This window comes from Rousettus aegyptiacus, unplaced genomic scaffold (genome assembly GCF_014176215.1).
Source record: "Rousettus aegyptiacus isolate mRouAeg1 unplaced genomic scaffold, mRouAeg1.p scaffold_m13_p_1, whole genome shotgun sequence".
NCBI lineage: Eukaryota > Metazoa > Chordata > Mammalia > Chiroptera > Pteropodidae > Rousettus > Rousettus aegyptiacus.
Window position 1 is genome coordinate 162,658,138 of NW_023416284.1, and position 13,806 is coordinate 162,671,943.

Here is a 13,806-nt window from a genome sequence, read left to right on the forward strand (position 1 = left end):
ATAGATTTGTTTTTAAGTTGTTAAAATAGATGTGTCTTCTTAATTTGTGGCGACTGTTAGAAAAAAAAATCCAGCAAAATCAGAATTAGGTAATCCATTGTAAATTAGAGAATGATTCACCTATTATCCCAGATAAAGTAAAAAGAATAAACCTCAATGTTGCTTTAAATTTCTTCCAGCTCTTTGTCTATTGTTTCCTCTTGTGTGGAATTCCATTTATCCATTAATCTATCACCAGCTTCTAACAAAGGGAGCATATAGTACGCTCTCAAGTAAACATTTAGTCCTAGACATTTGTTCTCTGTGTAGGATTTGCAGAGCTCTCTCTGCCTCTGAGTCAAGAATAGTTCTTTAGACTCCAAAGACTTGGAAAACTCTTTTAGACTCTAAGAGTCTAAGAGTCTGCAAACTATGTCTGGTGGGCCAGCTACCTGTTTTTGTAAACAAAAGTTTTATTAAAACACAGTCAGCTCTATTCATTTGTATGTTATCTATGGCTGTGTTCTCTACAAGGATAGAGCTGAATAGAAATGACAGAGACTGTATAGCCTGCAAAGCCTAAAGTCTTTACTATCTGGCCCTTTACAGAAAAAGTTAGCCAATTCTTGTCTTTAGAATCTATTTATTACCTTTTATGACCAACCTGGAGTAGAGCCAGTGTCTGGCTAAACAATAAATGCACCGTGACAAATGTTCATCAATCAGCAAAGTGCTAACCTAGTCATGGAAGTCTAATTCAGTGTTACAGATTGACAGGCTTAACTAATATGTAAATCAGCAAACATAAGTAAAAATGATTTATATTTGCATGGCACATTATAGATTATGAACTATTTCATATAATTTTTTAATCTCATTTGATCTTTCCAATAACCCTCAAAAGCAGGCAGGCAGATGTTACTTTTTCATGAAGAAACAGATTCTGAGATATTGGATATCCCAGAGTTAAAGGGAACTCAGATTCAAGGATTTTAAATCTTTTCTTTTAGCAGCTAAATTGATTCCTTTACCTCTGGAAAACACCAATTAAAAAAAAAAGGAGGGAGGGAGTTATTAATATTTAATATCTTATGATGCACTGATTTAAAATAAGCGTGTTGGAAGATCACTTGCCACTAATTCTACCTTTTAATAACAAGTTCTGTTTTTTTAATGTGTTTTTATATCAATAAGATAGTACTAAAAATAATAAATATTTAATCTACTGGTTTAAAAAGTGGAAATAAATATGAACCTAATTGAGCTATAAGTTAAAAATACAACTGAATTTTTGAAATTTTAGAACTTGCAAGATAAATTAATCATCTCGCTTGGATTAGCAAAATTAAAAGACAAAGAAAATTCTTGGAGTAGTAGAGAAAAATAAGTTTTATTAAAAATATGAAGATATATGAAAAATATTAGTACATGTGAAAAAAATAGTGAAGCATTGATATACCGCTTTGTCGTGGGTCAAATTATTTTGTGCTAAATATTTCAATGGAAGCTACAAACTTGTAGATAACTATTATGGTATATTTCTTCCATCACACAAGAATTAATCTCTTTGTGATCAAACAACTAATGAGAATTTCTATTTAACCAAAACATTGCTGTGTCGATCTTGGAACAGTATAAAAAATTAGCACACTGTATTATATGATTCCAACTATATGATAACTGGAAAAGGCAAAATTATGGAGGCAGTAAGAAGATCAGTGGTTGCCAAGGGTAGGGGGGAGGAGGGATGAATAGGTGGACCGCAGAGGGCTTTAGGGCATGATACTCTAATGATGGATACATGTCATTATACATTTGTTCAAATTCATTGAACATATATCACCAAGAGCCAATAGTGAACCCTAATGTAAACTGTGGACTTTGGGTGATGATGTAGGTTCATCTATGGTAACAAGTGTACCATTTGGGTGGGGGTTGTTGATAGTGGTGGAAGACATGCATGTGTAGGGATAGGGGATGTACAGGAATCTCTATACCATTTTCTTAATTTTGTTGTAGACCTAAAACTGCTCTAAACATTTAAAATTTTTGTCTATCTCTGTCTGACTTATTTCAGTGAGCATAATACCCTCTAAGTCCATCCATGTTGTTGCAAATGGTAAGATTTCATTCATTTTTTTTTTATGGCTGAGTAATATTCCATTGTATGTATGTACCATGGCTTCTTTATCCAACCATCTATTGATGAGCACATGGGTTGCTTCCATATCTTGGCTATTGTAAATAATGCTGCAATGAACATATGCATACATATATCTTTTTGAATTAGTGTGGAATGTCAAGAACAGAGTAAATGAATAAACAAAACTGAAATAGACCCAGAGAGAGCAAACTGATGGTTGTCAGAGGAGGGTTGTGGGGCTGAGTGAAAAAGTTTAAACAATAAGGAAGTACATGTTGTTAGTTACAAAACAGTCATAGGGATGTAAAGCCCAGCACAGGGAATAAAGTGCCAGGTGGGAGCTAGACTAATTGGGGGCATCGCTTCATAAATTATATAAATGTCTAATCACTATGATGTGTACTTGAAACTAACATAAAATAATATTGAATGTCAATTGTAATTTAAAATTAATCAATTCAAAAAATATATATATATGTATTTTAAAAAAATAGTACAATGGGCTAACAAAGGCTACAATTCTATATCCTCCTCAGAAGCTTTATAAATGTACATTTAAAAATGTGGGGTTGGGGGAGAGCATAGTATGGCATGAATACAAGAAAAACAAAGACCTAGAATTCTTTTAGGAGAGTAGATCCAGAGCAAAAAGAAACTTACTTCACACCCAGATTGAGTTTCCCATGAACAGGACTCTTTCTCTTGAGAGAGAACCGCTCTTTGGAAAGCGTGATCTCCCAGGCACGTCTGACACAAGGAAGGCTCGAAGTCGGGCTCCCCAGATGGGACGTGTACCCCCGAAGGGCCTGTGCACTTCAGGCTGGGACTCTGATGCTTGTCCATACTGACCATCGGACTCTTGATCCATCTTCGTACCTATACCATGCAAAAGAAAAGAAAAAACAAATGTATCTGACTCCTCTTGATGTTGAACCAGGCTTCAGTGGGAAATTTGTTGGATGGATACTCATGAAGGGAGAATTCGGTCTCAAAACTTCTCTATCTTTCAAGTCTAAACATAACCTAGATTGGTCAATGCTGACCATTGGCAATCCAGGAGTGTATATTTTTTGGCTGGTCATTTCATTTTGTTGAGTTTGTCTCCCCATCTGTAAGACTAGGGTAATAATACTTCCTTTCATGTTGTTGTAAAGATTTCACAATGTTTTTAAATGTCCAAGTGTTTGGCCTGGCGCATAGTGTTCAGTAGATAGTGACTATTTTACTTCGACTCTTACTATTATAATTATGCTGAGATAATGATAGTTTACAAATCTCTAAGGTGGATTACGAGTTATTCTAACTAGAGAAAATATACTCAGCCCATAGCTTAGGTTCTAATTGTTCCTAAATGAATTAACATATTTTTCACTATTGCAAAAACTTGATTATGAAAGAAGTTGCTTCTGACTAAGAAATTATCTCAAAAGATATAAAGCTATTTTAATATTAAAAGAAATAATATTTATATAGCACTTTATATATGAAAGGCACCGTTCTAAGTATTCGACATGCATTGTTTTGTTTAATCCTCAGAACAGTCCTTTATGGTAGGCCCTATTATTAATCTTATTTTACAGATGAGGAAACAGAGGCACACAGGGATGATGCAAATTTCCCTGAGGTACAATGCTGGTATTGAGCGAAGTCAGGATCCAGGCACTTTGAATCCAGAGATGCCTTTATGAGCATGCAATTTCAACAAGCGTTAAAGTACTGTGAGATTTGAGGTCATCAAATGTTTGAAGTTTATCTTGATTTAATATGGCTTTCCATGCTCTTTGAAACAAACACCTGAGTATTATTTTATAGTCAGCCAATTAGTGAAATTAGCATATTCCAGAAGGAATACGAAATAAAATCACAGTACCGAATTTTAGTTAGTAATGCTATAATTAACTTTTAAAAAATACACTGAGAAATAAACTAAGTAGCAATAGCAAAAAATTGTTTAAACAATTTGATGGAATAATATGCCATCACTAAAAATAAATATTGTAAAGACTAGCTATGTGGAATATGTTTAGAACATAATTATATTAAAAAAAAGCCAAATACAGAATTTTTCAATTATTGTAGTTACAAAGCAAGAAAGTAACAGGCCAAACGGAAACTGTTGTATTCATTGTTAGGATTATGGCTGTTTTAGTTTCTCTCTTTTTACAATGTCCTGTCCTTTCATTTTTTAAAGAATAAATTCTTTAAAAGTTTATAAGAATCTCAAGCAATTAAAATCATCATATTTATTTTTTTGGTTTTATATATGTATTTTAACTGTTTATTTCCTTTATTTATATGTATTCTTTTCAAAACCATTTAAAATATCTTCTTCTTTTTCTTTTTTTTTCAGTTAACTACCCTAATGTTAACATTTGGGAGGTTTCCAGCAGTATTTCTTGCACTTTAGGGCCCAATAAGCATATTAATAGTTGCATTCAAAATATTTATTTGCTTTATTAATGAAAGTCTAAATAAAACCCTGAAAGTTTGAGACGACAATGGAATCTCTCTTCCTGATGTCAGTACCAAATGTTTTTGATCAATCTTAAAAGTGCTAAATTTCATTAGAGATGGAAAGCATTTTTTGTTATTTTTATTCAGAGGATTTTGAGCTCGAAGTTTAGTAATCATTTCTGATCAGTTGCCAGCGTTGCATCTTAAAATCAATCTTTTATTCTGGCTTACTTTCAATGTCTCTTTTGCCAAGTAGATTTAACTTTGGGGTTATTATGATTAGAATTTTAAAAAGACTTGCCTTCAAATGAATTTGTGTGGCCCAAGTAAGAATCTTGGTATATTGAAATGCAAATTTTATATTATGGACCAATATATTTAGATAAATCTTATGCAATATCATCTTACAAGTATTCATTTTATACGGAAAAAATGACCATGCAACTGAATCTAACCATTAGGCTGTAGGCTGGTTTTATCAAAGGATAAGAATTTAGAGACATTATATCTCACTTCAAAGCATACAAATGATCTATAAACTTAAATGATCTGTTGTATATTAGAAACCATAGGGGGTTAAGAATCACATAAGGAATTGTCATTTCTTTTGATACTCAGCTAAGAATTCCCAAAATAGTTCAGATGACCTGAACACAGGCTATCCAGCAACCAATAGATATTTTAATATAATTTCAGAGTCAGAAGAGACCCAAAAATGTTAATAATGTACCCAAAATCACACTGTAAATTATTATGTGGTCAAAACTACACCTATTGGTTTAAGCAAATCATTGAACTAGTTTCTACTAGGGTATGGCTGGCAAACTCGATGTCTTCAGATGCTGGTGGGAACAGTAAGTGCCTAAAGCCCTATGACCAGTGTATAAAAATAGGGAGTGGTAGGGACTGTGTGTGGCAAACTGGGAGTGCATGCTTGCTAAGGGCATTTAAATTAAAAAAACAAAGCAAATAAACAAAAAACCAAAGCAAACAAATAATGTTATCCAAACAAAACCCTAATCAAGTTTACCCCACACCTTCGAGGGTCACCGCTTGACCCTGGAAGTTATTCCGTCAAGTGGAATAAGTATGAAGTAGAATTCTATAAAGTAGAAATAGAATAATTTCATATCTTCTAACTTTTTAAAACAACAATCCAATGCTTTCGACATTTTATTTTTCATTCATTCATTCATTCATTCAGTGTTCATTATTGAAGAGCAACTATATGTCAGGCCTAATCTCGCATCGAGAATATAACAGTTAACAAAACAGATCCCTCATGGAGCTTGAGTTATGGCTAAGGGAATAAATTTATTTATTAAGGGACTACATTATTTATTTAATAAAATAAGTAAATTATAATATGTAAGGGAGAAAATAAAGCAGAAACAAGTGAGCAGGATATTGGGAGTGGGAGGGTTCAATTTTAATTATACGAGAATGAAAATTCTCCCTGAGAAAGTGGCTTTTTAGTAAAGATCTGAGAGGTGGTAAGGCTATGACATTCAAGTGAGCTGTCCAATAGGAAGAGGCATCATTGGACCTGGATTTCAGGGGAAAAATTCAAGGGGCAAAAATGAATTGGAGACTTGAAACAAACAGCCATAGTCTACCTGTCTTCCAAGGGAAAAAAAAAACAAAAGAAAACAGTGACTTGCCTGAATCTTCTTGTGAAGCACGTGTCTAGGTGTTAAGCGCATATTTATGCAGCTTTGATGATTAGAATCTATTATATTTCAGTTAAACTTACTGACATATATAATTTACTCAAGTGTTCAAAGAGCAGGTATATTATTTGTGCCTTAACACATTCCACTGGGGGCAAGGGGTGAGTGGGGTGATATTTCATTGAAAGGCCCATGATACAAAATAGCCTTCAACAAATGAACTGCTCTGAGCCTTATGGACACGGGAAGATGATTATCACTCCCTTTCCACAGAGAATGCGGCAAGCGAAATTTAGAAAGATCAAAGATACATCAGGGATAAAGAAACATCCAGGGATAAAGAAACATCAGGGATAAAGGTGTTACAATTGTAACAGCACTGTTGCTGGCACAAAATCACAAGCTTTGTCTTGAAATGCTTTATCTCTTCACTAAGTCCTCATTCTGGTCTCAGTATGTCCCTTCCCTGCTACTCCTTTACACATTTCATTGGTTTTGCAGCCTCCCAAGTGGGTTTTATGGGCTGACTAATGACAGAGTTTATGATGTTTACTTGATCTTGAGAGAGGCTCAGTTGTGAAATGAACGCATATGATGCTTCCTCTGGCCTTAGACTTAGACAAGGTGCCCTCCAAAACTGCTGAGTGGAGAAATGCTCCCTCTGCCCCTGAGGGAATTCAAGCTACAACTGGCTTATTGTGTTCCTTCAGGCGGTGAGTTGCTCTACCAACCGGAGGGAGTTGCTGACTGTGAGTGGCTTTTGGAGCCCCTCAGAGACCTGTCGCGGTAGCTCTCAGATAGCTGTTGCAGCTGTGTGTGTGAGAAAAATGAATGCCTGGATACAACCCTCAGACCTGGCTCCTTGGCCACCTGGGCCACGATTTTATTCAGAGCTACCAAACCGTTTGTGGAGAACATTGGAAACAAACATAGACTGGGGCAAGGCATCCTCCCTGAACAAATCAAGAGTTTGTTCACCTGGGGTTTATAGGAGACTAGTCTCCACACTTCACCAGACTAGAAGCCACAACCTCTCTAGACACTGGAGTGAGAAAGTAAGACCCTTCTTTTAACCGGACAGCTCCCTCAGACTAGAAAATAGCCAGATGTGATTAAAAAGACTGACCAGCTTCTGGGGATTTTCCAAGTGTGGTTTTTTTGCTATTACATGATAGTAAACAAATATTCCTCTTAATTCATAATGGTTTAGCTGATAATAATACCAATTGATTCAGAAAAAACTATGGAGTGTTCAGGTATTTATTTGTGAACCCATAGGCAGTGTCTTCTAGTCTCATCATTTTTTTTCTGTTTTCTGGGAGTGAAGAGCTGTCTTTTCCTTAAAGTCCAAGTGAACTTGACTTTGACACAACTTCTTCAATTGCCAGAGAGGCATCTTTTCATTACAGAAAATTGACTTTGTTTATATGATGCCACAATAACTTCCAATTTGGCTACAGTCAAGCAAGTTTTCCAGTGAAGTTATTTGGGTAATTCAATTGATTATAAAAAGGCACCACCCTACCTACTCCTTTTCAGACCCCAGGTTGATGATGACATTAATGTAATTCAGGGGAAGGCTCCTGGAAGGGAATTCCTCTCACATTGAAGCCTGGGACTATTTCATAGCATGGCTCCTAAAATACAACAGTACTGTGATACAAGGTCAGTGATAGTAATCTGATAGTAGCTATACCTGGTCATCATATAGTTTTCTCTTCTCTGAACATCTATAGTTTATTGCTTATATAAAACTATGGGACTTCTATGCTCACTGGTTGTTAATTCCTCAGACTGGCACATGGTCTTACAAATAGTAGGCAATAAAAATGGAACTGCTTATTTTTGGTGATCATTATATATATTTATTTATGTACAGGCTCCTAACGTGCTTTACTCGCATCATCTAGCAGGATAATAAATATGTTCTACAGAACGACTTCCCTTCCACACACCTCCCCGGAGCAGACACCCTGGCAACTGAGTGTCGCTTGGAATTCCCCTTCGATCCCTGCTGTGGCCCCGTGGGATTTTCAGGTCCTTTTTCCTCAGCCTTGACCGGGGTACTTGCATCCTGTTCTAGATTCTCACAGTCTAACCACATCTCCTCATTCAGCTTCATGTTGCAGCTCGCAGGGGGCGGCGCCTTCAACTCCACCCCCTCTCCCCAGAAGCCAGCTTGTCACTGTGAGGATGAGAGTCAAACGACGTCAAACACCATCCCTGCCCTGCACTCCCAGCTCTGTATAGAATCCCCTTCTTTCTCCCTGCACTGTGGCACTCACAGCACCAAATTTTAAGTAGAAAAAACACACTCACAGGAATTTACTGACATTAAGTCTTTCTTTTGAACCGAAGGTAGATTCGGTAGTCCCTTAAGTTATGCGACTGAGACTTTTAGTTTGGATTTAGACAATTAAAACAGAAAGAAGGAAAGAAAGCAAAGAAAGCAAAAGTAAGAAAGAGGATGTGAGAGAGGATTCTTTTAGGTAATATCATATCTCTAAGGGACAGTTTGTGTTATTTGCTTTTGGAATTGAAAAATAAGGCTCAGGGAAAATGGCAATGCTACGCTGGTCACTGGGAAAGAACCTGGCTCGCATACCCGCAGCTAATCCACCAGCACTCCAGAAACTTGCTCTCCCATCTCGTCCAAGAAATCCCCTTTTCCAGTATTTTTAACTTCTCCCTCTTTTGGCTACTGTCTCTTAGAACATTCAATACGTTGTTCCTGCAACATCTCTAAAAAGCTAGCAGACTACCTAAAAACTTAAGATCTCCTTCTAATCCACAAATTTCCTCGTTTCAGCAAGCCTCTTTCGCCATCACCCCAAACTCTTCTTTCCTAGCCAAGCTTCATGGAAAAATGATCTCCATTTCCTCACCTCACATTTACTCTTAAATTCATGGCAATTTATCCATGAAACAATATTTATGGATCACCTAATATTTGCTGGAACTAAAGTGAAGAACATGACAAAAAGTTTCACTCCATTGAAACAAATTTTCACCAAGATGCTAATAAAGCTCATTGCCAAATCCAGCAAACACTTCTCAGTCCCTGCCTGGCTTCCTTACTCTGCAGCGCTGAAAGGTTTCAGCATAAGTTAAGCTACCTACTTGGTATTATGCTGAGTGAGGTGCTTAGATTTCAGAGAAGACCGATCCATGATTCTGTGATTTATCGTAGCATAGTTAAGTGTATAATGCAGCAATCGGTTAAAATCACAAGCTCTAGAACAATACTGCCTGGCACCACTGCAACTGACTGAGCCTCCCCAGTGCACTACAAAATGAAGATAATAACAATACCTACCTCATCAGGGTTTTGTGAGGACTAAATGAGGTAATGCAAGTAAACTTAGTGCCTGGCACTGGGTGAATGCTTGGTTAATATTTACTACTGCAGTTATGGCTTCATGTTGTGAGAATTTTATACAAAATATCATGAGAGAAAAGATGCGGGTGGGGGGAGGGGGGTGGTATTTGGCCGTGATGGGAGAAATCAGGGAAGGCTTCCTGGAGGAAATAACGGTTAAAGTTAATGCAGGTTGAGTTAAAGGAAGCCTTTAAAGTGGGGAAAACATTTTCAGCAGAGCAGAGAGGACGACGAAAGCCAAAATATAGAGGCAAAAATCTGCATGGAACGTGTAGAAAATGAGCCCGAAGAAGAGAGTCAAGAACTGGAGCTGATTAGAGAGGTTGGATCATGGGGCAAGAAGTGGCCACTGATGTCTAAACAGGAAAGTGGGATTATCAGGTGTGTTTTTCAGTGCAGTGTGAAGAATGAATTTAAGATGGTCAAGAACATAAAATGAGTCAGAAACTGATTATAAAAGAAATAATAAGGGCCGATCGAGGATTGTAGTAGTGGAAATGGAAAGAAGGGATGAATCATCAAATATATCTATTATTGAGATATCAAATCTATCTCCTTTTCTCTCTCCAAGTGCCACTATTTTACTGTCTTTCTTCTGGATTCCTAAAGCCATCGTCTAAACGGCCTTGTCCTCTAATCTCTTCTTACTAAAACCACATCTTTTTAAATGCCAAAGTTGTCCCAGCTCTTCAGCGGTTCCCCATAGCTAGCAGCAGTGGCTTTCAAACCTATTTGATCAGGACTGAGGTACTGTAAGAATTCCCTGTGCACATATACATGTATAATAAATATAAAAATATAACTGAAATAACTGGTTTACCCCAGTGCTGTTTGCAACCCACCGACATGATTTCATGACCCACTACACTAACAGTTGTCACACAAATTAGAGAACAGCTAAATGGTAAAATCTAAATTTCTTGGCTTGGGATACCAAGTTCCCTAGGATCTGAATTCTTATTCCCCATTGTGGCCCCAGTGCATCCAGACCCTCTATGATATGGCTTGATTTGGAGTTGTCTTTACGGACCGCTCTCCTACATCTTTGATTATGTACTGACTCTTCCCTCTGACCCACTTTGTCCATCTGAGAACTCCTGCTAAGAGTCACATATTTAAGACAGTCCTTCTTTGTCTCACTACCCCTTGACACGTTGTGGTATTTATTTGTTTAAATGGAAACACATTTGATCTGCTTTCCTGTCTATTTCTCTATAAGAATGCAAGTTTCACAAGGACCAAGACACTATTTTCTCTCACATATTCATTAATGGGGTATTTACAAAGTTCCCTCTGTGTGTTCCCTCTTCCCAGCTTATATGCCCTCTCCATTTCCTGTCTGACTTCACTTTGAGTTGCAGCCCCCAAGGAAAGAGGCTCGCTATTCTATCCCCAGAGCTTAGCACAGCTCCCAGCGTACAGTTAAGTAATGAAAGAATTTTTGCTGATTGGTTTAAAGCCAGGTACTATGCCAGGTACAGGGAATAAAAAATAAGAGACAATTGTTCTTAAAAATAAGTAAGGAAATCAACAGCTGTAAAACAGTGTCCAAGTTGGTGTGAATTCATCTTTGGGGACAAATAGGATAGGGCTGGGATGGGGGTGGACTTTGGATGGAGAGGATAGCATGTTTAAAGGCATGCTTGTAGAGAGGGCTTGAGTGAAGCCAACTGTAGGGTAAGCATGTATGGCAAGGCAGAAGGCCGAAGAGGTTAAAGGGGTCAGATATCAAAGGGACTTGACCTTTGAATGCTTAAATGCTGAAATCCTTAACTCTTATCCTTATCCTTAACTCCTAGGGAGAGAACCCTTAAGAATTTTAAACTTTTGATTGATCTGATCTGATTTGCTGTATTCTGGATGAATTACAGTAGGTCCAGGGGAAAGGCAGGCTAGACCAGAGGAAAGAGCAGTGTATACAGAGGGCATTTCAAGAATGTGTATCTTTTCCATGTGTTTCTTTTTTCTTTTCTTTTTTTTTTTAATTTTTATTTTTTATGCCTATAGCACCTGGTCTTCCTAGGTGGTCTCCCATCCAAGTACTAACCAGGCCCAACCCTGCTTAGCTTCCGAGATCAGATGGGATCGGGCTTGTTCAGGGTGGCATGGCCATAGACTACACGTATTTCTAAACCCAGGGTTGCTTTTAAAACAAGAAGGCTTACCAGAGGCTTTACACATTTTTAAATTTTATTTTTTAAAGTTCTATGTGACCTGGTTGAAGGTCAGAGAAGGCAGAATGGAGCACGAAATGGGCGGAGCCTTAGAAGTCTTTGAGGCTGGTAGGGTGAGTAGGATGTCCCTGGCAGACTAGGAGAAGGCACTGGGAAGGGGTTATCTTTGCATGTAATTACAGCATGGAAATGCCATTCCTTAACCTCTGTTGGAGCTCTACAGCAGGGGTCCCCAACCCCAGGGCCTGTTAGGAACTGGGGTGCATAGCAGGAGATGAGTGGTAGGTGAACTTACGAAGCTTCATCTGTATTTGCAGCCACTCCACAGTGCTAGCATCAAGGCATCAGCTCCACCTCAGATCCTCAGGCATTAGATTCTCATAAGAGCACTGGTCTCTGGTGCCAATAAGGTTAGGGACCGGTGCTTTATAATACTGTCCTTCAAAGACCATCTCCTTCCTCCATCTGGTCTCCCCCAACCCACTAACATAATGTCAGAGGTTTATTATTTCATATAGCTGTTAATTCTTATAATAATCTAGGTATATTATGAATTTAATAGATTTTTATAGTTAAGAGTAGGGTCAGGCACAAGAAAGGTTACTACGCTGCAGTACAATATTGTTTTTGTTAGTCTGAGGTTAAGCAGTTACTTTGCAAGTGCTTCGGATTTCCTCACAATTTATTAAACAAAAGAAAAACATTTAAACTATGAAAATGATTTTCTACAGAAATGAATAATTAACTGGATTAAGAGAATTGGATTCTAGTTCTAGTTGCAACTACCTTGATTGAGCAAGTCACTTAATCCATTTGAACTTCAGTGCCCTTATTTCCAAAATGAAGGGCTTGGAGCAGATAAGCCTTGCAGTCCTTCCTAGCCATGTCTCAGATTCAAGGCTATTTATTCACTGGAGTTATGCTAACATGATTTGGATGCCTCTACTTTTGCAGTAGGCTGCCCTCAGCACAAGTTTGTTGAATGAATCAATAGCATTTGCTTTACCTTGTACATTTTCTCTCTTGGCATTCCAATCACATTCTTCCATAAAGTTATATTACTGCCATTAGATAAACTGAAAAAAAAAAAAACAACCCACTAGGCCTTTAAAATAATTTTATGGTCTTAAAGGCAGTGGTTAGACAATCCATTGAAATTGCAATAATGGAGACTGAAAGCAAGTCTTATTATTTGAACTGTGTACATTACTTAATTAAATTGAAAGTACTGAATGAAAGGAAAGACGATTAACATCTTATTACTGCTTATTACTACTCTCCGGTGTTTCTGCTCCTTTGTTGAGTCCTCTTAGACAAGAAGCTGCACAACACACTCAGTTTTAATTTTATGCAAAACCAATTTTCCTCCAAATGATGCTGTGCTGTTTTGGGGTTGGTTTCTATTTTGGTATTCTCTTTTTTCCTCATTTCATCTTTTACAAAGAAAATGGTAGAATTTAATTGTTCCCTGAAAACAAGAAGAGAGTCAAAGCTAATAAACAGGTATTTACTAAGTACTTACTGTATCCAAGGATTGTATGAGGTTCTGAAAATGTGGATGATAGGAGAATGGATTGAGAATGAATTGCAGATGTTTGAAGGGCCCATAGAAATTGCTGAAATTGGAAAACTCACTGTGATCTCAGGACAACTGAGACAGGAAAATGACTGTTAACATGATTCCAAATGGAGAAGGAAAAAACAAAATTTTTTCTCAGTACAGATGCATTTTTTTGAAATATGCAAAATAATAATGATAATAATCATAAACGGGCAGAACCAAAGAAAGATATTGGCAAAGAAAGACACTAGTGACCTCACTTCATCATAAATGGTGTAACTTGTCGATGGAAATCAATACGAGTAGCACGAACTAACTTGGCAAAGAAAAAAAAATGGAAATGGGGTATATAATCCAGAAATATGCATTGATTGCATTTTATTAAGGTAGTCCTCATTAAATCCCAAAAGGAAATAGCAAACTCTTTAGCTTTATAGGGAGAGCTT

The 13,806-nt window shown here is 37.2% G+C and overlaps 1 protein-coding gene and 1 non-coding gene across 2 annotated transcripts in view; both read right to left on the minus strand.

Moving 5' to 3' along the window:
- The window catches only part of SGK1 (serum/glucocorticoid regulated kinase 1), a 101,009-nt gene that overhangs the window by 58,864 nt on the left and 28,339 nt on the right, over positions 1-13,806 (minus strand). The window contains exon 2 of the mRNA XM_016155672.2: positions 2,783-2,998. Coding sequence (XP_016011158.2) covers positions 2,783-2,998 — 216 coding nt within the window. The remainder of the gene's footprint in view (positions 1-2,782; positions 2,999-13,806) is intronic.
- LOC118604427 lies at positions 11,624-11,742 on the minus strand. The gene has a single exon (XR_004951739.1). It is a non-coding gene; the product is annotated as a 5S ribosomal RNA (ribosomal RNA).